Genomic DNA, 23720 nt, shown 5'->3' with positions numbered 1-23720 from the left:
AATCACCTAAACGCCGTTGAATTTGAAAATAAAATCATTTAAATAATGTCATAATATGCGGGAAAAAATATCAAGTTGAATATATCAAGCATTGATAAAACATTGAGCATAAAAAACAATTATACAAATATCATTAAAAAAAACTGAAACAGTTGAATACACACACAACTTAAATACTGCTCAAAATAATGTTTTAATTACTGTTACAAAAAAAATGATCAATAAACTAGTCAAATAGTTATCAAAATACTGTTTGAAATATTTACAAAATATGGGACAAAATATCTCAAAAACAACCTGTTCAATATGACTAATCAAGATACTGGTCAAGGTTTTGTTTAATATCTATTCACATACATTAAAAAAAAACTATTTAAACTATTTTTTAAAGGGTGTTGCAAATATTTTTAAAAGTTTTTGTCCCGTTTTCCCCCCCCCCCCCCCCTCCCCATTTTTTTGTCTAAAAACGATTCAATTATTTGTTTAATCCTTTTACGAAAATGGTCAAAATCGTTTTGAGATTCTGATTAAAATACTACTTAAAAAAAGCAGGGCTGCGGAGTCGGGTCATATTTCAAACGACTCCGACTCCGACTCCGACTCCGGCCTACCAACTCTAGCCGACTCCGACTCCGACTCCAACTCCAGCTTTCAACAAATGGTTGGCTCCGACTCTGACTCCAACTCCACATATTTTTAAAAGTTTCAAAAGTTAGTTAACTATTATTAGTTAATTATTTTTAAAACATTGATAAAAGGATTATTTAAATACTCTCTAAGCGTCATGTTTTTCTCAAGAAAAATAAGTTAAGTAAAAGTAGAGAAAAGAAAATAAACGGAAAAAAAAGTTTCTAGGATACAAGTTTTATACGTTATGGAAACAGAAATCAAAAAATATCTTCAGTTTTAGAGGCATTATGAGAAGAACAGTTTTGTAAGTAAATTTGGATTTATTGTCTTAACCTGAAATTTGAAAATATTTTTTAAAGGCTAATAAATTTAAATATTAAATTTTTATTTTTTAATGAATAACTAAAAGAAACCTGGCCTTAATGATCTATTGAAAATTAAAATTCAATTTGCTCACATTCAGGCTGACATTTGTAAGAAGTACAGTGACAGGCACCTTGTTTTTAAATGACAATTTTAAACGAAACATTTTTTTTTGTTTTTTTTTTTAAGACGTGCATGGACATTACGCCATGCCTGAAGGAGATTATTATTGCAAATCAATGTATCTAAACAATTTCTTCGTGGAAAGGACGCTTAAGATGTCCTTTTCAAATATCTGTGACATGGAAAATATTTTACCCTGGAAATTTTTAATTTATTTTAATTTTAAAATTTTTTATACTTTTAAAATGAGGCGCACGATACTTCGTAAATCTTCACCTAAAACGAAGCTTTATGAATGATCTTGCGCCTCTATCAAAATATATGAAAAAAAAATTTAAATATAATTAAAAAAAATATCCACAAATAAAATATTATCTAGTTCACAAATATTTCATTTTTTTAAGGTACATTGATATGCAATGATTATCACCTTGCGTCATATTGGCGTGGGACAACAGTATTAGAACATTCGTACCAGTTGATAATATTTTGATTTTGTTTTTTTTTATAATATTTGAAAAATAAATTAAAATCCTATATTTTGTTCTACACATTTTTTTATAAGTTCATTTTTGTACTGAATTCTTGAGATTTGTTCAACGATAATTTGCGACGATAACAAAATAGTTTACCTAAAATTAACATCAACATCAACAATCAATGGATATTTAAAAAAATTGTTGCAACTTGTTTTGATATTTTTTGTTAGTTTCAATTATTTTATTAAAATGCAACACTTTGATTTTCTAGTACTCAGTTATAAACAAAATGCGCATGTTGAGTTCCAAGTAAGAGATTGTTATTTTCGTTGATTATTTGTTACAAAAGTTAAACTGTCAGTGACTTTTTTCGATTTGCAAAAACAGTGATTACTATTTTTAATATTTTTATGTACCTCGTATTTTTTTCCTAAAACATGATTTAACTTAAAACTTCCAAGACATATGCTATCGGGGTAAAAGATGACTGTGTGTGTACTTTTTTCAGAAATAACTGGATGAAATTTGGTCAAATTTGAATTGAAAAGGCACATAAATATAGGCAAAAGGAAGCATTCAAGAATCAATTAGATATGTCTGACTAAATAACCAATATTTTTTATTATTTTTTAAATTATGATACTACATACTTGGGTAAGAGGTTATCATTTATTGATTGTAGTGTAATAACACAATTAGAGCTTTTCAATTACAATAAAAAGTTTCATAAACTGATCTTATAAATCAATTAAAAATATAAGATGTTTTGTAAATTAAGCTGTTCTATAGGAAATACTGAACATTAAAAAAACATACTTCTTGTTCAATTTAAAAAACCTCCGGCTCCGACTCCGACTCCGGGTTATCAGATATCTTCGGCTCCGACTCCGACTCCGACTCCAGCTTTTAAAATTTAGCCGACTCCGGCTCCGACTCCGACTCCAGCCGTTCGAGTTTTGACGACTCCGACTCCGACTCCGACTCCAGGTCCCCAAAAAGACCCGACTCCACCGACTCCGGCTCCGACTCCGACTCCGACTCCACAGCCCTGAAAAAAAGTACAAAGAACTGTTCATACAAATCGAATAATTCTTTGAACGTTCAACATTATTTTTTTGTAAATCCTTGAAACATATTTCTGAAAAATCTCTGTTCAAACATCATAACAAACGCTTCGCATTGAATGTGTAACGTTTTGTTTGGTTAAATCCTTAAAATTACCAAAATATAAATAATATTTTTTACGAAATTTAATATGAATAACTGCATGAAAATCAAATTTACAAACATGAACAAAAAATAGTTTTTAATTTTTGATTTTTTATTTTTGGTTGAAAGTTTAGAGAACTTTCCACAGAGCATCATTAGCTTGTCCATACAAATCTTCATAAAATTTGACAGCTGTCCATACAAAAATGCTTAAATATCATAAAACGTTACTTTGAAAAATATTGATATTTTTAAAAGTTTAAGATTGATTCAATATTTGAGTATTATTACCTAAGGACTCAAGAGAGCTCAGAAAACCTAATTTTGTGTGTTTATTTCCTTTCAGAGGTTGTATCTCAAAAAACGGGAGTCCAATCATTGATGCCTTTAAAGCAAATTTAAAGGAAATCCCCCAACACAACAATGTTCATAAATGGTTATGAATTTGACTGATGAAAAAAGGCCAAATTTCAAAATAAATATGACTCTAAATATAATTTGTGTCAATATTTGAACACAACTTAAATATTTTCAAACCTATATTTTCAGTTTTTCTAGTTTTCTTTGAAATGAATTAAATAATTTTTTCAACATTGTTTTTTTTTTTTTATTCAGTTAAAAAGTACATAACAGCTTGGGGTCGTAGAAGGTGTCCTTCACTCTTGGGGCAATGACTGTCAATGATGGTTATGAATTCAGGGTACAGAAATAGTAAATTGAAATGAAAATATAATCACGATATCTAAAATGCTTCTACAAACAACACAAAGAAACCTTTATTTTTATTGAATCATTATGAATCAAGATTTGAATGTTTTTATAAAACAAACATGGCCGCCAAATGGCCGATCTGAGCCTTAATGTTTGCAATTTTTTCTTTTGATAACCAAAAAATAAAAAAAAGGTGGAAAAATATTGAACAGGTCTTCTCTTCTTAGCAATTTTTCAATATATTTTGCAATATTCAAATATATTTTGCAACAAAGAACCTTGAAAAATATATGTTGAGCTCAGACAACAAAAACTTTGTCTGATATTTAATTTTATTCGTGTGGTTCAAATAACTTAAATTATGCTTTTGGAATCTACTATTTTATGAGCTTCTTACCTGGTTGTTCTGACGCTTGAAAATTAACATTTTTTTAACAAGATTGATCAGTGAAAATTTCAGTCTCTAATTTCGATTAATTTCTTAGCTGTTTGGAATGTTGTAAAATAAAAACCTTATGTTTATAAAACTTTTCATAAAACCTTCTATTATTTCAAGCAAGTTGTAGAAAAAATATTTTAAATTACTTTCATTGAAATTGATTTGAGTTTTACGAATTTTATTTACAGTGTTTCTCCAATAACCAGGGTAAGAGGCAAACAATGAATTAATTTTCAAGCCCAATTTACTAAATTTGTTACAAAAAAGAATAACAAAATGTTTCATACTTCATTTCAGTTAAGCAATGCTTACCATAAAACATGTATTGATGAATTCATGGAAATATTTTTTTTCCTGAGGTTTCAAGTTTTTTTCCGCGGTGGTCCCAAAATAAGAAAAAAAATACAAAACAGATAAAAATGCCTTTTAGATTAAAAATTTATGAATATTCGTAAAACAGTTTATTCCTAACATTTTACTTTATTTTAGTCCACTGATTTTTTGAATTATATTTTTTTCTTTCTGAACATTTTAATTTTTTTCCTGAAAAATATTTTAGACTGCCTGATGATGGAAAAATAAAATTCAATTCCATTACTTATTTTTCAAATCAAAGAAATTCCAAAGAATAGTCCCAGCGATTTATTCCGTCCCACATGAGTAGGCAAAACTTTTTTATTCCCCGGAAAACTACCAAACCGAAACCGCCTCCGGTCCGGCCTCCCTCTCCAGAGTGTTTTGCATTTCCATTCTAGCCACCATATTCAAAACTTCAAATGCCTTATTTCAAAGTGGCGGGACACTTGCCAAGCGAAAAAAAAACATACATACCTGCAGTTGATTAAATTGATTTGATGGGGCAAATACTCACTAGAAAAAAAAAAGAATAAAAAAGTGCCGAGCTAACTTTTGGGACATTTGCACCCGCATCCCTAAAACTCATACGCCCCCGCACTGATGGGAAGATTCTGATTGAGGTGGCAAAAGTTGGTCCTGGTTTTAGTACTGCAAATCTCAAAGTGGGAATGAGCACAAGTTACTGGAGGTAAACAACTTCCCAACAGAAAAAAAAGTTTAGTTGGAAAAGTTTTGCGCTGTGTGTTGCGATTGGGAAAGCTTTTGAACCGGAATTGGAAGTTTATTGGAAATGTTTCGCGACGGATCAAGTTCTAAGGAACAGTGAAAGAAAAACACGTTTTTTTAGGTGAGGAATCAATCATCATTCAATCGAAGGTAATTCAATCAAAAAGGGATCGAGAGTCTGATAAGTGATTACGAGTCGCTTGTGTTTTGTCAAAGAGTTCATTTATTGTACACGCAACCGAGAAACCAGTGTGGGAGCCCCTCTCAATTTCAACCGGTGATTTTCCCAGAGAACTGTGCGTTTAACCCACCCGATCCAAAAAATACGTTTGAAATATTTCATTTCGTTCCGCAAACACTAATACATAATCACAAATTTATGTGTTTCGCTTGTAGCGTGTAAAAGATTGAACGTGTGTGCGTGCTGGCCAAGCTGACGGCGCCGACACTTTTCTGACAGGTCTGCCATTTCAAAATTAGCTGTTGCTGAGATAAGAGGTAAGTTTTTTTTGCAGAGATGGTTCCGCCGGAGCGGCCGAAGAGCTTTTTTGCCGCCGCGGAAGAGCCGGATTCTTTTCGCCAAACCTGCCGCTCTGAACTTTTAGATTAGAAGATTGTTTTTCTCCCGGACGGTTCCCGCCGGTTTTTGTTATGCTTCGATCTTTTGCCGTCGCCGAAAATTCCAGTGAGTTGCCTCCGGTTAGGCAGAAAACGTCCGGGAGAAAACCAATCAATTAATCGGAAAGTTCAGAGGGGCAGGTTTGGCGAAAAGAATCCGGCTCTTCCGCGGCGGCAAAAAAGGCCAGGAAGTGCTTCCTCCGATTTGTACTGACCGGGAAAAAATGAAATTTTCATTGTGTTGGACGCCATTTTGAACAATTTTACGGTGGGATTGTGGGGCGATGATTCAAAATGGCGTCCACCACGATGTATTTTTTTCTCCCGGGCGGTTCCAATCCAAACTTAAATTATTTTGGCGGATTTTTGGAGGTTCACTGATGGCTTGCGTTCTTTCGGTCGTGTGTTATAATCGTTGGGAGTCCAGTTTCGGGATTCGTTGGCATCGGTTGGCGGTTAGATGATGACCACTTTGGTGTCCAAGACATCGTTCGCGGATGTGGGCTTGGATGGGCGGATTCAATTGATCTTCGGTGGCCTACGACTTCGCAAAGCCGTATCCGCTTCCAGGGTTTGGGACCTGGACCGGAATTCGGGTGGTAAGCTTTGGTACGTTGCGACGAAGATTGATTTCGCGAAACCACTTCCGCTTGCAGGTTTTCGGACCTAGATCGTTGGTTCGAGTTGGCGGTTTGTCCTGACAGCTCCGGTTGGGCGGACTCGAAGGTCATCATCCGGGTTGACCAGCTGCTGCTCCCGTAGAACGTCGGCATTGACATCGTCTAGAGCTGGTGCTGGTGTGCAACGTAGTCCAGTAGTTTTCGTTCACTTCTTGCTGGGCGAGGCCGTCATCCGAAACATTGTTGACGATACAGTCTTTGCCTGACGAAACTTTCTCACGCGTCGGATCGGCTATTCCCCGCTCGGGCGTCGACACAAAAATCGTGGTGTGGAGGAGTGGTTCTTTTTAGTGTCGTGCTGTTTTCCTTCCCGGACGGAACTTCCTCATCCTTTTGGTGCTACCGCTCTTTGAGCCCAATCTCTTGTGTCATTCGCCCACCAGCCCACAATCATCCATATCAACTCGCCAATCAAATATATAAGGCTAATATTTTTTTTTTTGCGGAATCACCAGTGGCCAGCGAAACGGATCAACAGCCGTGCGTCATCGAGACCTCCTCTGCCGTGACCAGAACTCCGAGCCCGTGCCGTGACCAGCTACGTCGAGACCGTGGGCTAAGGCAGACGTCTTGCCAGGTATGTTTGAACATTCATTCTTAATTTAATGCCACATCTCACACCACCCACACCTCCCAAGACCACCCAAAGTCCTCACACCACCCAAGACCACCCACTCTCCTCACACCACCCACACCTCCCAAGACCACCCACTCTCCTCACACCTCCCAAGACCACCCAAAGTCCTCACACCACCCAAGACCACCCACTCTCCTCACACCACCCACACCTCCCAAGACCACCCACTCTCCTCACACCACCCACACCTCCCAAGACCACCCACTCTCCTCACATCACCCACACCTCCCAAGACCACCCACTCTCCTCACATCACCCACACCTCCCAAGACCACCCACTCTCCTCACACCACCCAAGACCACCCACTCTCCTCACATCACCCACACCTCCCAAGACCACCCACTCTCCTCACATCACCCATATCAGCTCACCAATCAAATATATGATACTAGTAATTTCTTTTTTGTTTTCATTTATTTTTTTATTTTTTTTTTGCAGAATCACCAGTGGCCAGCAAAACGGATCAACAGCCGTGCGTCATCGAGACCTCCTCTGCCGTGACCAGAACTCCGAGCCCGTGCCGTGACCAGCTACGTCGAGACCGTGGGCTAAGGCAGACGTCTTGCCAGGTATGTTTGAACATTCATTCTTAATTTAATGCCACATCTCACACCACCCACACCTCCCAAGACCACCCAAAGTCCTCACACCACCCAAGACCACCCACTCTCCTCACACCACCCACACCTCCCAAGACCACCCACTCTCCTCACACCACCCAAGACCACCCAAAGTCCTCACACCACCCACACCTCCCAAGACCACCCACACTCCTCACATCACCCACACCTCCCAAGACCACCCACTCTCCTCACACCACCCAAGACCACCCACTCTCCTCACACCACCCAAGACCACCCACTCTCCTCACACCACCCAAGACCACCCACTCTCCTCACACCACCCACATCCCCCAAGACCACCCACTCTCCTCACACCACCCACACCTCCCAAGACCACCCACTCTCCTCACACCATCCACATCCCCCAAGACCACCCACTCTCCTCACACCACACACACCTCCCAAGACCACCCAAAGTCCTCACACCACCCAAGACCACCCACTCTCCTCACACCACCCACACCACCCAAGACCACCCAAAGTCCTCACACCACCCAAGACCACCCACTCTCCTCACACCACCCACACCTCCCAAGACCACCCACACTCCTCACACCCCCCACATCCCTTAAGACCACCCAAAGTCCTCACACCACCCAAGACCACCCACTCTCCTCACATCACCCACACCTCCCAAGACCACCCACTCTCCTCACACCACCCACACCTCCCAAGACCACCCACACTCCTCACACCCCCCACATCCCTTAAGACCACCCAAAGTCCTCACACCACCCAAGACCACCCACTCTCCTCACACCACCCACACCACCCAAGACCACCCACACTCCTCACACCCCCCACATCCCTTAAGACCACCCAAAGTTCTTACAACCCTCACACCACCCACACTCCCGAATACCACCCAAACCATCCACAGACTCACACCCAACGCACCCAGGTGAATTTCGCATGTTCGGCATTTTTAATTACCCTCCATAACTTTTGCTATATGAATGCTTGAGCCTTGAAATTAGGTTACATAGAATTTATAGTCTAATTAGGTACACATTTTACAAATATTCCACTTGAAAAAAAGAATGGTTAACTTGAGTGTCTGGCGCAGAAAGGCGTTTGTCGTGCAGTTCCGACACACTTATTTTAGCCTGGTTTTGCGTACGCCAGACGAATCTGGTGAAAACCTGGCGGAATTACTGACAGCCAAAAAAATTTTTCAATCGGTTGAACCGTGAAGGACCGGTTTGTTGTATATTCGCCTGAAATCATGAAAGAAATCTTGGGAAAATCCGGGAAAAATTCTGCAAAGGCTACGTTAAAGGTACTGGGAACCTTCTCCACAAAGTTAAAAATTCGCCAAAATCCGGTTCCCTTGGTTTCAAATGAAAGCATAGGATGTCCTCTTGCCGAAACCGAACCCGGATTTGGCCTCTAGGAACAGCAACCAAGGAAGTTGTTGTCTTCTTATTCCAAAATTGACAAACATACGGACCCAACCCTGCAACAGTTTGATTGTAAAATATCTGTAACTAAAATCTTGGTGCAAAAGCTCTGGTTGATGTGCACCGAGAGCCACACAATTTCTCACGAAAGAGCTATACTACTTATTTTTTCATAAAATAATTAGGGTTGCCTTAAGGTCTCATTTGAATGAACGTCACTTTGAAATAACACTTGTCCTCGGTCCTAACCTGGTCGCAGCACCTAAGAGGACCTAATAAAAAAAAGTTATTTATAACAAAAAACTACTTGGTTTTTTTTGTGTACTAATTATTTTATTCCAGCAAAATCAATCATGGCTGACGAAGCTGCCGTAGAATTTCTACGAAAATATAACCTAGAACGTCTCGCAGAATGTTTTGCGAAGGTTGGAGCTAATCGAGATCATTTTCGCTATTTGCGGAACAACCTTGTGGAGCTGATGCTGATACTTCCGGTGCTGGATGATAGAGCAAAGTTTGTTGAGGCATTCGATTCTGAAGAGGCATCCGCATCAGATGCGATTGAGGCCCCATCACCCAGTGCTCCGTTGACAGTACGCGCTGTAAGGATACCTAATGAGTTTGTTTGGATATCTTAGGTTGAGTCAAAAAGTTGTTAAACAATCATCGCTTTAAATTTGTTAAAATAGAGTAATTTGTATTTCTACGCATTATTGTTCAGGGTGGCCACTTAGTTCAGACAATCGCAAAATTTGTTGACATCCCACAGGAAGTCCTGAAGGTTCTCGTTGCCTTTTCGATGCTTGTGTCGATGGTGTCGACGCCGGCCAGCTCGTATAAATCGTCGGTCGGGTACCACGGGTCCAGGTTGTGCACCATCTTGAGCAGCTTGTTCTGCTTCACCTGGAATCGCTTACGGTGCGATTTGGCGCAGTTGCCCCAGACCGCAGCAGCGTAGGTCAGCATTGGACGGATGATGCACTTGACCACGAGCGACTTGTTCTTGATGCCCAGCTTCGACCGCCGATTTAGCAGGGAGTAGAGCGCTTTGGTGGAACGATCGATTATGTAGTTCACGCGCTTGTCGTACTTCAGCTTCTTGTCATGTACCACACCCAGGTACCTGACCTCGTCGTCCCACGTCGCAGGCTGGCCGTTGACGCTGATCGATCTGCGGGGAAGGTGCCAAGCAGCACGCCTCCTTCCGGAAGATTGTTAAAAAGGGGTTTTTTTGCAAGAAAACCTACCATGTTATACATTTTCAGAAATGTATTAAAAAGACCTTTCCAATGAGCCCAAATCATTGAAGATCTGACAACCCTATCAAAAGTTATTAGCACTTAAGTGTTATTTATACACTTTTTGGAGGCCGTATCTCAGATATTTCAATGAAAATGATGTCCGGTCCCTTATGCAACCCCTCGTTAGTTAGATAATCGAAAGACCTTTCAATCCGATCAAAATAAATGAGTTATAAAGTTGATTACTTAAACATGTTAAGGAGGAATGTTGCTATTTTTGCTGAATGTATTGACTTAAGGAATGTGAGGAAGGCACTAACCACCTAAAGGTGGATAAAGTAACGTTTTTCTGATAATTTGCGTAATGTTTTCCAACTTTAATTCAACCTATGGTATTCAAACAAATGCTTTCATCGATTAAAGTTTTTTTTACATAAATCTTATTACAGAATTTAGAAACGATATGCCAAATGAATGATGAAGGCAAAAAGTTTTGGCGGCAGGCGCAAGTTAAGTTTGGGAAGCCCGAAAGGGAGATGCTTGCTCCGATCATAACTGCATATTTTTACAAAATCGCGAGCGGTTCGATTAACCAACAAATGTTTAATGAAATGTTCGAAATCATACGCAGTCAGTTCCCGTCTGAAACGAACAAGCACATTTGGTACGTCGGTGGTAACCACCCACAAGGCTTCCTTTACGAAAGTTATCGACGTTTACAAACTAAAGCAAAACAAACAGGTAATAAAAACCAGAAGAAGAAGAAGGTTGCCAATGTACTTAAGCATGATGCACGAAAGACCGAAGCTAACAAAACTTGGCATGACCTAAGTGAGGAAGAAAAGGATGCATGCAGTAGTAAGATATAATCTAATAATCTCTTTTGGGATTTTTTTTATTTTAACGGGTTTTTACGGTGTTTATGAATGGTCCCTCCTTTATTGATATGTGTTAAGGAAGTATTACACTACGCCAAAATCAAACAAACAAATTTGTTGACAGTTTGCCTACTTTAGTTTGCAGAAACGTCTGCCTGCATACATTTAGTTTTGCGAATTTGACGCAAACAAGTTTGCAAGTTAGGCAAACTGTCAAACACACAAAAAAAGTGCGAGTTTGTTTGTTTGTTTGCCATAGTCTAATAGCTCCTTTATTTGTTTGGTTTACTTGTTTTCTTCTATCCTTCTTTGTAAATTTCTAATGTATGTTATCTATGATGTATGATTTCATGAAATATTTATTTAAAAATATTTATAACGTGTGCTTGTATGTTTGTATTTATGTTTGTTGTAATTAGTGATTATGTCCATATTGGGTCCATTTTTCTCCAAGACTTGGACGTAAGAGACTGAAAGTGAGGAGATAGAAAAAGTTCTATGATTTCTTTATTGTAATAACTTTAACAAAAAAAAAATAAATAAGGACTGTGTTTTGATTTATTCCATCTCACTTTCAATTGAATTGGTTGATGCTCGCGCGGGTTTTACAAAATCTTTTGAAATTTTCAGAATAAATACAGCAGTTGTTCGGTAACTGGCTGCTTTTTACCTAGGCGCTCGATAACTGGGCCGTAGCCCAGTTAAAAAGCAGACAAACTTCAAAAAACCAAAACAAATTAGAATTACCGAGGGGTAATTGGAAGCAACAATTATGTTCAATAACAGGCTTGCCACACGTACAGATATTTTGGTTTCAGCCCAGTTAACGAGCAGCATTAGGTGACTGGGTATAAGTACAAGCTGTGTATTGGAAAATATTGTCACTTTCGTAGAAAACATACTTTTGATCTACTATCACTTGTCTGGCAAAATCTTAAAACTTTACAAATTTTTGAAAAGTTTCATAACTTTCCTTTCCGGGTTCGCAACGACTGATTAAACTGACCAACAAAAAATGTCAAAAATGATTGCGAAGTTTCAACTTGAGTGGAAAAATGAAGTTTAGGATCCCCAGACTCAAGCGCATTTTCCAAAAATATTTAGATAGGGTTTTTCTCCAAAGTTTGTATGAAGACTCAGGGCGGTACGTCGTTGTTGCATACAAGCAAAAATTGCATGCAGTATGTGAGCACTAACTCTCCATACAAACTTTGGAGAAAAACCATTCGGCCCTATCTAAATATTTTTGAAAAATTCAAAATGCACTTGAGTCTGGGGACCCCAATGTTCATGCTTTCCCTAGAGTTGAGGCTGCGCAGAAATTTTGTTGGTCGGTGTTATTTTAAATCTTCCCTGTCTGTTGTTGTAATTTTACGCGTGTGTGTGTGTGTGTGTGTGTGTGTGTGTGTGTGTGTGTAAATTTCCCTCGATTTTTTGAATGGAAAATTGTATTACTTTATTGTAGGTGCTAAATTGATGCTAAGCACCATTCCATACAACGAAATTGCTGAAATTTTTGAATCATGGGATGCCTCTTATCCTATTCGACGATTCGAAATAATGTCTGGTAATTTTAAGATCGAAGATTACAACGTGTTGAACAATTTCACGAAAGCGCACGACCTGGTAAGCAACATACAAAAGCATAGTTAAGGGGCGTCTAATTAAAACGTAACGTTCAATCACTGACGAACCGACGTGCCGCTAAAAGTTCAAATTTGACCGAACTTTTCCATCTTCCTTCTCACTCACCCTCAGTGATCAGCGATTGTCAAACGCACGGTCAAATGCGTAGCTGCTGCAAAGGGCAAAAACCTTTCTTAAACTATTTTATTTTTGCAAAATCTTGGGAAAAGTTATTAATTCCAAAAAAAATATCCAATTTGTCAGTGTTTACGATGAGTTTAGAATTTCCGTTTCATAATCAAATGCAAAGCAATCCACTTTAGAATATAGATAGAAGGCGTTTTCAGGCAAGGCGTTTAATAAACAATCTTACACATATCAGTTCTTTCCACTTATTGTCCCTGCATTTTTCGCAGCACGGGAACAGTTGCGGTGGCTAAATGTCAAACTCTAATTTTGACATTCACTCAAGAAGACAAAAGCAGGAAGAAGGGAAGAAGAATGCGATCAAAAATGATCGAGAAATTTGTACCTGGTAGTACGTCAGTTCGTCAGTGGTTCAATTTGAGACTCTCTGTAAAAAAAAATCGTATGCAACGTATTCCCCGTAACGAATTAAAACACGCTCAGTAAACTGCCGCTTGAAGCAAGTCCGTAACATATGATAACTTATTTCTTTACTGTCGTTCTACTCATAATTGTTTCATGTTATTTTGAGACGATTTTGACTTTTTGACATTTTTAAGTTTTAAAAACAACACCAAGTCTGTTTGTCCCATCGATACACTTCTACGCATTATAGTATTTTCTTTCACGGAATCTCTTGTTTAGAGAAGATTTATTTCTGTTTTACCTATTGTATAGCAAGCGGATCACAAATAAGAGTGATAAACTACTGATTGGGGTGATTAGGGACACAAAGGGCGAATGGGACAATTATGCGTAGAACGGCAGTTTACTACTTGGAATTTCGAAAGAGACAGCTGTTGCCAAGAAAATCAGTGAAACTTTAAATCACATTTGAAATGGACTTGCTTCGCGTAAAGCCATTCGCGGTTTCAACTAAAAACTAATTTAATTACAGATCACGAAAGACTTCACTCGACTTCATGGAAAAATGTCCAATATTGCAGCAAAAATTCCAGTTTTTGTGAAAAAATTCAATAAAATTTTCCATGATTATCGAAAATTGATCAAAGACGACACCGAACTCTGCGATGAGATCATTAAAACATTTAGCCATGATCCGCCGGTCAATGGTTTGCATTTTTGTGCTGTTTGTTAAATGTGTATTTATTGAATATCTTAACTTCTTTCCAGACCATTCAATTTTCTTGGTTTTTTACACATTGCCGTTGCTTTTGAGAGAAAATTTCGTTTACCGTGGAGGTAAACGGATGCGTCCGACTTTGTTCATGTCGCGTAATGCGTACATGACTATCATACCAGTAAGTCGAATTATCATTAGGTGCCATCCACAAATGACGTACAATTTTGTTTGTTACATTTAATTAAAACTCGTGTCTGTTCAGCTACGTTCTTTAAATTCACATCGACCAGTCTTCTTTTCAAGGCCTCTACCCCTCTTCCTTTAAGCATTTGTTCCAATACAGTAGTTGTTCGGTAACTGGGCGTTGTTTAACTGGGTTGCTTTTTAACTGGGCATAGCCCAGTTAAAAAGCAGACAATCGTCGAAAAACCAAAACAAACCAAAATGACCGAGGGGTTAATGGATGCAGAAATCATATTCAATAAATAAAACAACTTTTTTCAAACTTCTGTTTAATTTCAAGTTACAATTAAAGAAATGTGAAAAGTAAGCATTGTAAATAAATTTGAGTAACTTTTATTTTTATATTTCATCTGGAAAATATTATGCATCGGTGGTCCCCTCGTAATTTTTTGTTCAGCCCAGTTAACGAGCAACATTCGGTGACTGGGCTACGTTCTTAGCCCAGTTACCGAACAACTACTGTATATATTCCATCTTTCCACAAAAATGTTACGTCATTTATGGATGACGCATTAAAACATTCAGCAACAAGAAAAAAAAAAGTGGATAAGCATTTGACAGCTAGAACTATTTTTGCAAATTCCAAAACAATACGTAACATTTTCACAAAACTCGAAATGTTCAACTATAGCTGACCTCTGCGGGTTTTGTAAAATAGTTGCCTGTTGCCTTTGAATTTGCCTTATATTCCTAGCTCCTAAATTGCTTATGCGCCCTTTTAAAATGTTGCTCCAGAATTGACATAATGATTGCGTATTATTTATTTAATCTTACTTTTTACAGACGGAAGCTACGCTTACTGAGACTATAGAAACAACAAGGAAAAAAGCGCAGGATCGACAAACTACTGTGCAACCATTCATTGTTGCGGTAGGATCAATCGAAAACATAAAAAAATACTTCGTTGTTTTCGACGACTTGCTCCTTCCTTGTTCAAGAGCAATCGAAGCTGTTGATATTCATTACAAACTTCACGATGTCTTCAATTTGTTGTATGCAGCTGAGTGTCAAACCGTACTACATTTCACGCAAAAATTTTTCTACGGTCAGCAGTATGAAGAAGACTCAATCCGGCCGCACGTGGAAGAGCTTATCAGTGACATTCTGAATCCGTGAAAGAATGATTATAAAATAAACTAAAAAAATGAAATAAAAATATACACTTAACCGCAACTGTGAGTTTTCTTTTAAACACTGAACGCCCAAATTAGAAATTCTTTAACCTGGTGAAACCCAAAACGCACTGGTTTAACGGGTTAAGGATCTGAAAGCCATAATTCCCGATCGGCCATTTGGCGGCCATGTTTGTTATAGAAAATCATTCAAATCTTGAATCAGAAAGTGATTATATCTGGTTCTAGCTGGTTTTTTTTTCTGACTGACCGCCCGATACATCAGCCAACATTATTCGCAGGGTCGGGCTCGATCATCAGGACACTGCAGGGTTGCGAATGAGCGAGCGCTCACGAAAAGCGTGCTCGCTCCAGCTGGAGCGTGAGTTCTTATCAGGTAGCTCGTGCTCGCTCACGAGCGTTTTGCGCTCACGTGAGCAGGTGAGCCAAAGTAGGTAGTTGTTGAAGCATCTGCCTGTTTGAAACGAAGTACGAAGTAGTGGTACGTAAATATTCAAACAGCTGTTGTAGGCATTTTTGAGGACTATTGAGAAAAAAATAGGTACACGGAAAAAAAATGCAGATTTCTTAATCAACTTTTTTTTCACCAAAACTCAATTTCCCAAAATATGTATTTTTTTGATTTTCGAGATTTTTTTATATGTTTTAGGGGACAAGTTTGACATTATTTTCTAATGCAAAATTGAATTTGCAATCGAAAAGTGCCCTACAGATTTTTTGATAAAAGGCTCCGTTTTCAAGATATAGCCACCGAAAGTTTGATTTTAGTGAAATATTTGCAGTATTATTTTTTTTTTTAAATAGTGACCATGAGTGAACATTTCTAAAAATATTTTTTTTTAAAGTTAAGAAAATTTGCTATAAAATAATTGTCTAAGAGACATTGAAGATTGGACCTCGGGTTGCTGAGATAGAGCCGCTTTAAGAAAAAGAAACACGAAAATTGGTCCTAATGGTCCGATTTTCAATGTTAATACATCAAACATTCGTGAAATTTTTCGATCTTTTCGATACAAATATTTTGAAATGTTTTAAATCAAGACTATCATTTTAAAAAAGCCAAACATTGAGTATTACGCCCATTTAAAATGCTAGTCTTGATTTAAAAATTTACAAAATACTTTTTTTCGAAAAGATCTGAAAATTTTACGAATGTTTCATGTTTTAACATTGAAAAACGGACCATTAGTTGCTGAGATATCGTCATTAGAAAATGGTGGGTTGTTTTGGTGAGATTTAGAAAACTTCAATTTTCGTGTTTCTTTTTCTTAAAGCGGCTCTATCTCAGCAACCCGAGGTCCAATCTTCAATGTCTCTTAGACAATTATTTTATAGCAAATTTTCTGAACTTTTCAAACAAAAAAAAAATAGAATTGGTCACTCATGGTCACTGTTTTTAAAAATTGAAAAACTGCAAATATTTCGCTAAAATCAAACTTTCGGTGGCTATATCTTGAAAACGGAGCCCTTTATCAAAAAATCTGTAGAGCACTTTTCAATTGCAAATTCAATTTTGCATTAAAACATAATGTCAAACTTGTTTTTGCATGAAACTTCGATTTTTTTCCAAAAATCACTTGTTTTTCAAAAAATCATAACTCGGCGGCAGATTTTTTGACCATGTTTCTCTATGGCTCAAAAGTTGCGGATTTTGTCCCCTAAAACATATTAAAAAATATCGAAAATCAAAAAAATACATATTTTGGGAAATTGAGTTTTAGTGAAAAAAAAGTTGATTAAAAAATCTGCAATTTTTTTTTTCGTGTACCTATTTTTTCTCAATATTCCTCAACAATATCTACAACAAATCAAAAAATACAAATAAAATCCATTTCCGGTTTTGGTAGCGAATTGCTCAGCTAGCTCGCGCAGCGCTCCTCCTCACGAATGAGCGAAAAGTGAGCGCTCACGAGCGCGTGGGGAACGCAACACTGGGACACTGTGACGAGAAGTTCGTCATTTTTGGGTTAAAGAAGAAAAAAAAACATTTCTGGTGGAATTTTTCACCATCTCCTCCATTGCTAATTTAATAATTATTTAGGCCAAAGAACCCCCTTCTTGTTAAGACTTTTAATCTAACAATCTAACAATATAGAATGTAAAATGTAGCATGCGTGTGTTTGTTGATAAATAATAAATGTGTTATTTCATTTCACAGGGCTTTCCGAAAAGTTTGCTGATTTTAGAAACATTTAAAAATGTTTATATGCCCAGATTGCGCAATTAGTTTTGGTACAAGACTCGATTTTGTAGATCACGTTCAAACTCATTGCAAAAATGTCTATACTTGTTTTTGTTATCAAGATTTCAATCAAATTTCACGTTTTCGTAGACATTTTCTTCGCACATGCACTGTAGTAGGCAACAACAACGAAGTAGTTGAAGAAAACATTGAAAACATACCAGGTGAGCAATTAGAAGAAGGAGAACAAATTTACAATAATCATAATGAGGATGGAGAATTTAGTGACAGTGATGAAGAATATGAAGAATTAGAGCAAGAGGTTCATAGTTTAGATGAAATATGGATGAAACTTTTGTTGAAGCTACTCAGTGATAGTGTTCTTAGCAGAAAAAAAGGCTTAGATTTTATCAAAGAACTGCAATCGTTTTCATCGGAGCTTTTGTCAAATATCGTAGAGCAAACAAGAAATTTTATTCGTCCTGAAAATATAGAAGATTTCATCAAAATCATTGATGGATACAAAAAACAGTTCCAAGTTAGTACTGAAGAAAGCGTACAGAAAATGCTTAATTCTAACAATTTATACACAGAACCAAACATTGATATCATAAGTAATGAAGTGCTCCCGAAGACAGTAGGCGGGCAGCGAGTATTAGGTAGAAAACCAGAAAATGTCGTTAATATGAATCTGCAATTCGCTCTAAAATTGTTTTTTGAGCGTAAGAATTTACTGGAGCTTACACTAAAAAACATTGATAAGTTACAAAATGATACATCTGGAAAAATTAGAAATTACATTCAGAGTATTGCATGGCTGGAAAAGAAATCTCAACTTCCACTTAATAGAATATATTTACCAATATTTTTGTACAATGATGATTTTGAGCCAGATAACCCTTTAGGCGCTCATAAGGGAAAAAATGCTCAATGCGCTTTCTATTTGTCTTGCCCTGTCATTCCCAAACGCTTTCGAGCCAAATTGAGCAGTCTTATTCCAGCAATGTTCGTGAAATCAAGTTTGAAAAAAGTAAAGCCAGAGATTTTATTTAAAACACTGATACAAAATTTAACGGAGTTACAAACCACCGGCATCGAAATTTCTACCGATAGTCGAACTATCAAAATTTATCCAGTTCTTTGTGGATTTACTGGCGATAATCTTTCCTTAAATTATATAGGTGGTTTTACCACTGGTTTTAATTCGACATATTACTGCCGGTCATGCAAATCACACAAAGATGAAATGAAACAAATGCTAGAAGAAAATGAGAACACATTGAGGAACGATGAACAGTACTTAAGAGATGTGGAAGAAAATAACACAGAAACAACGGGAATCGATTTTAAATGTCCATTTATCGAAATACCACACTTCAATGTTATCAATTCGATGACTTTTGACCCAATGCACGATTTTGCAGAAGGGATTTGCCCATTTACCGTTGCAATGGCGTTGCGTAAGATTATCCAAAATCATGATATTTTAAACTTAAAAGTTTTAAACCAGCGTAAAGATTTGTTTAACTATGGCATGTATAAAAAAAGTAACATTCCTGAAAAAATTACTAAATATCACTTGCAAAAGGAATATTTAAAAATGTCATCAAACGAAATGTTTACATTTTTATATTTTCTTCCTATGATGTTAGGCGATTTAATTGCAGAAAATACTCCTGAATGGGATTATCTTTTATTACTCCGTCGGATAGTATTTTTTACATTCAAACCTTCATTTTGTTTGGAAGATATACAAAAATTGAAAGAAATGATTGCTAATCATCACAGAATGTACATTGCATTGTTTGAAAAACCGTTGAAACCGAAAATGCATTTTCTTACGCACTACCCCTCAGCTATTTTAAAATTTGGTCCGTTAGAAAATACTGACTGTAGGCGCTTTGAAAGCAAGAATCGAGATGTTAAACAGTACGTAAGAAATACCTTTAATCGAAAAAACTTAAGTAAATCTATTGGGATAAAGGAAACGTACAAATCAGCTTATCATTCGTACCTTGTCTACCAAGAACATGAATTTAGATTATTTAGAGCAAGATATGTAACAGTTGAATCATTAGAAACGACAAATGGCATTGAAGTTGTTCCAGGAGAAATTTTTCTTTTTTCATTTAGTGGAATTTTTGATGATATTAAGTTTAATCAAGATTCATGCTTTAAAGTGGGCGAAACTTTTGTAAAAGTTCGATCACTTTTCGTTAAACACAATTCTTGCTATGCAATTGTAAGAAAGCTTAAAGTTTTAGAATTCAACAATCAAATGGATTGTTATTACATAGATGAAAATGATGATGAAGACAGTGCATTTTGCTTCAATTTATGTGAAATCGACAATTTTCCACAAACAATTCATCATTTAAACAATGACAAATTGGGATTATTCGATCCACAATATATGTATTAAATTTAACATTCATAGATTATTTTTTATTTAGATAGGATTTTAGAAAGTAAATAAGGAAAACAATGAATAGAAATAAGTTTAAGAATAGATCCCAATCCATAAAAAACCCTTTCCTAAGAAATATTGTATCCTACTAACCCCGAGAAAACCGCGGGTAATCGGTTTCCCAAATTAATTCATTAGAATAAGGAATTGAAAAATCAAAGCAAAACAAAACCATCAGTGAAACAGGAATTTGCCAGGTAAGTTTCAGAAAAAATTGTAAAATATTGTATGTTTCCAGTCAAACATAATTCATGAATCTAAACATATTTTTCCTACAGATCATTCTAAGAAATCAATGGACAGGACGACGACATAAAATGTTTGGTAAACACATTTTGAAAACATTGTTTATTAGGTTTAACGCCGTGACGTCATTTGACAGCTCACGTGCATTGTTTACATGGTCTTTGTCGGTTACAAGTCCATGTAAAAGTGCACGCCATTCTAACCTGCAATTCTAGTCGGCGTAAAACCTAATACATTTACTTATATGATTCCTAATGTGCCAAATGTGTCTAAATCTTTTTCGCAGAACGCAAGACCGGTGGAGCGACGACTGACGAAAAATAACCAGAGGATGAAACGAAGATCTCCAACCTGGATCTGGACCTGGACGGCATGCTGGACAAGCCGCCTTGCCGGATGTGACAATATCCCTAACCTTGACCGGGACAGCTGGATGGGACGAAACTTGCGACCAGCACCAAAATTCTGATGGTTTTGGTAAGAACAATTTGAGAACTTTTTGTTTTTTAAGCTTTTCAAATTCGCAAAACGTTTGTTCATCTTCTTCACAGATGTTACGACCTGCCCGGTGCGACCTGGACCTGGACTAGCTCGACGAGATGACCATCCCGGACAACCTGTACAAGGACCTGGATGGCTGGGGGCATCCAATCTGGACCTGGACTTAGACGGCGTGCAGGACGTGATGCCTTGCCGATGGGTCCACCCGGAGTTTGACCTAGACGGCTAGCTGGTTGGTTTCGGTAAGAGCAATTTAATAATATCTTCATTTTTAAGTTTTTCCAATGTGCAAAACTTTTGTTTATCTTCTTCACAGATGTTACGACCTGCCCGGTGCGACCTGGACCTGGACTAGCTCGACGAGATGACCATCCCGGACAACCTGTACAAGGACCTGGATGGCTGGGGGCATCCAATCTGGACCTGGACTTAGACGGCGTGCAGGACGTGATGCCTTGCCGATGGGTCCACCCGGAGTTTGACCTAGACGGCTAGCTGGTTGGTTTCGGTAAGAGCAATTTAATAATATCTTCATTTTTAAGTTTTTCCAATGTGCAAAACTTTTGTTTATCTTCTTCACAGATGTTACGACCTGCCCGGTGCGACCTGGACCTGGACTAGCTCGACGAGATGACCATCCCGGACAACCTGTACAAGGACCTGGATGGCTGGGGGCATCCAATCTGGACCTGGACTTGGACGGCGTGCAGGACGTGATGCCTTGCCGATGGGTCCACCCGGAGTTTGACCTAGACGGCTAGCTGGTTGGTTTCGGTAAGAGCAATTTAATAATATCTTCATTTTTAAGTTTTTCCAATGTGCAAAACGTTTGTTTATCTTCTTCACAGATGTTACGACCTGCCCGGTGCGACCTGGACCTGGACTAGCTCGACGAGATGACCATCCCGGACAACCTGTACAAGGACCTGGATGGCTGGGGGCATCCAATCCTGGACCTGGACTTGGACGGCGTGCAGGACGTGACCTGCCCGGTGCGACCTGGACCTGGACTAGCTCGACGAGATGACCATCCCGGACAACCTGTACAAGGACCTGGATGGCTGGGGGCATCCAATCTGGACCTGGACTTGGACGGCGTGCAGGACGTGATGCCTTGCCGATGGGTCCACCCGGAGTTTGACCTAGACGGCTAGCTGGTTGGTTTCGGTAAGAGCAATTTAATAATATCTTCATTTTTAAGTTTTTCCAATGTGCAAAACGTTTGTTTATCTTCTTCACAGATGTTACGACCTGCCCGGTGCGACCTGGACCTGGACTAGCTCGACGAGATGACCATCCCGGACAACCTGTACAAGGACCTGGATGGCTGGGGGCATCCAATCTGGACCTGGACTTGGACGGCGTGCAGGACGTGACCTGCCCGGTGCGAACTGGACCTGGACTAGCTCGACGAGATGACCATCCCGGACAACCTGTACAAGGACCTGGATGGCTGGGGGCATCCAATCTGGACCTGGACTTGGACGGCGTGCAGGACGTGATGCCTTGCCGATGGGTCCACCCGGAGTTTGACCTAGACGGCTAGCTGGTTGGTTTCGGTAAGAGCAATTTAATAATATCTTCATTTTTAAGTTTTTCCAATGTGCAAAACTTTTGTTTATCTTCTTCACAGATGTTACGACCTGCCCGGTGCGACCTGGACCTGGACTAGCTCGACGAGATGACCATCCCGGACAACCTGTACAAGGACCTGGATGGCTGGGGGCATCCAATCTGGACCTGGACTTGGACGGCGTGCAGGACGTGACCTGCCCGGTGCGACCTGGACCTGGACTAGCTCGACGAGATGACCATCCCGGACAACCTGTACAAGGACCTGGATGGCTGGGGGCATCCAATCTGGACCTGGACTTGGACGGCGTGCAGGACGTGATGCCTTGCCGATGGGTCCACCCGGAGTTTGACCTAGACGGCTAGCTGGTTGGTTTCGGTAAGAGCAATTTAATAATATCTTCATTTTTAAGTTTTTCCAATGTGCAAAACGTTTGTTTATCTTCTTCACAGATGTTACGACCTGCCCGGTGCGACCTGGACCTGGACGGCTGGCTGGACGATCCGCCAGATCGTTGATACGAAGGCACCCAACCTGGACCTGGACGAGCCGCCAGGCCGATGGGACAAAATCCCAACCACGACCGGGACGGCTGGCTAGAGGGGCTGGATGGCCCGAAGACTTGCGGCCAGCGCAAAAATGCGATTGGTTTTGGTAAGAACAACTTAAGAACTTTTTGTTGTTTTACCTTTTCTAATGTGCAAAATGTATGTTTATCTTCTTCGCAGATCATAAACCTGGTGCGACCTCGACCTGGGCCGACGTTGACTAGCCTGGACGGACGGACTCGGAAAGGCAAGGGTGGGAAGAGCTGTCTGGACCGGTGGAAGGGGGCTTAAAATAAAGTTTATGTAATTTTGAAATAAAGTTTCACATTCACGCATTTATTTACGCTTATTTTGTGATACTTGCCCAGTCAATTCCATTCGAATTCTGAGCGGAATTCGATTCGAATTGTATAAGAATTCGTTTCAAACGCAACAATCGGTATGAGCACGGATCCGGTTGTTGCGTTCGAAACGAAATTCTTATCCGATTCGAATCGAATTCCGTTTCAGAATTCGAATTGAGTTGACTGGATGGTCCGATTAAGAAATAACAGTTCTCACCACCAGATGTCACCACTTTCTAATACATTCATTTCCACCACTAGGTGGCAGCACTGAGTAGCAAAATAATCGGTGTCACCAATACTAATACATCGATTTTCCTTCACCAATACATTGACAGATGCTTTGAGTGTGTGCGTGATTTGAGGTTTCCTGGCTTTGAAATATTTCTCGCGGTTATCCCTCTCAAGCATTGTGCGTGATTTCTCCCCTGTCCGTGCATGGAAGCAGTTCCCTCCCAATTCGGGAGGAATT

At 38.8% G+C, this 23720-nt stretch overlaps 1 protein-coding gene across 8 annotated transcripts; it reads left to right on the top strand.

Annotated features, from left to right (window-relative positions):
- Positions 1–5266: 5266 nt before the first annotated feature.
- LOC120431572 (uncharacterized) lies at positions 5267–23239 on the top strand. Of its 8 annotated transcripts, XR_005607915.2 has the most exons (16): positions 5267–5535; positions 6791–6912; positions 7412–7542; positions 9339–9598; positions 10687–10978; positions 17546–20233; positions 20315–20360; positions 20569–20759; positions 20834–21025; positions 21100–21291; positions 21366–21557; positions 21632–21950; positions 22025–22342; positions 22417–22734; positions 22809–23010; positions 23085–23239. XR_005607915.2 is itself a non-coding variant. In XM_039596682.2 (9 exons), exons 4-9 carry the CDS (start codon positions 9350–9352, stop codon positions 15368–15370), a joined length of 1338 nt encoding a protein of 445 aa, XP_039452616.1. In that variant the 5' UTR covers positions 5267–5535; positions 6791–6912; positions 7412–7542; positions 9339–9349; the 3' UTR covers positions 15371–16111. The 8 variants fall into 8 exon arrangements, 2 of the variants coding, with proteins under 2 accessions (XP_039452616.1, XP_039452614.1); XR_005607916.2 differs by having other exon boundaries at positions 5267–5333; positions 5434–5535; positions 17546–20759; XR_005607914.2 differs by having other exon boundaries at positions 20315–20759.
- Positions 23240–23720: the final 481 nt, after the last annotated feature.

The sequence above is a fragment of the Culex pipiens genome, chromosome 2, assembly GCF_016801865.2.
Source record: "Culex pipiens pallens isolate TS chromosome 2, TS_CPP_V2, whole genome shotgun sequence".
Classification (NCBI taxonomy): domain Eukaryota; kingdom Metazoa; phylum Arthropoda; class Insecta; order Diptera; family Culicidae; genus Culex; species Culex pipiens.
The sequence above is the reverse complement of the archived record's forward strand: the minus strand, read 5'-3'. Positions and strand labels throughout refer to the sequence as shown.

What these genes read in the sequence shown, in the direction of transcription:
- LOC120431572 (XM_039596680.2), top strand. Translation starts at nt 9,350, where the DNA reads ATGGCTGACGAAGCTGCCGTAGAATTTCTACGAAAATATAACCTAGAA. An exon ending in CTCCGTTGACAGTACGCGCT is followed by an intron (nt 9,599 to 10,686) that starts GTAAGGATACCT and finishes ATCTTATTACAG; the next exon opens with AATTTAGAAACGATATGCCA. An exon ending in CCATGATCCGCCGGTCAATG is followed by an intron (nt 14,001 to 14,061) that starts GTTTGCATTTTT and finishes ACTTCTTTCCAG; the next exon opens with ACCATTCAATTTTCTTGGTT.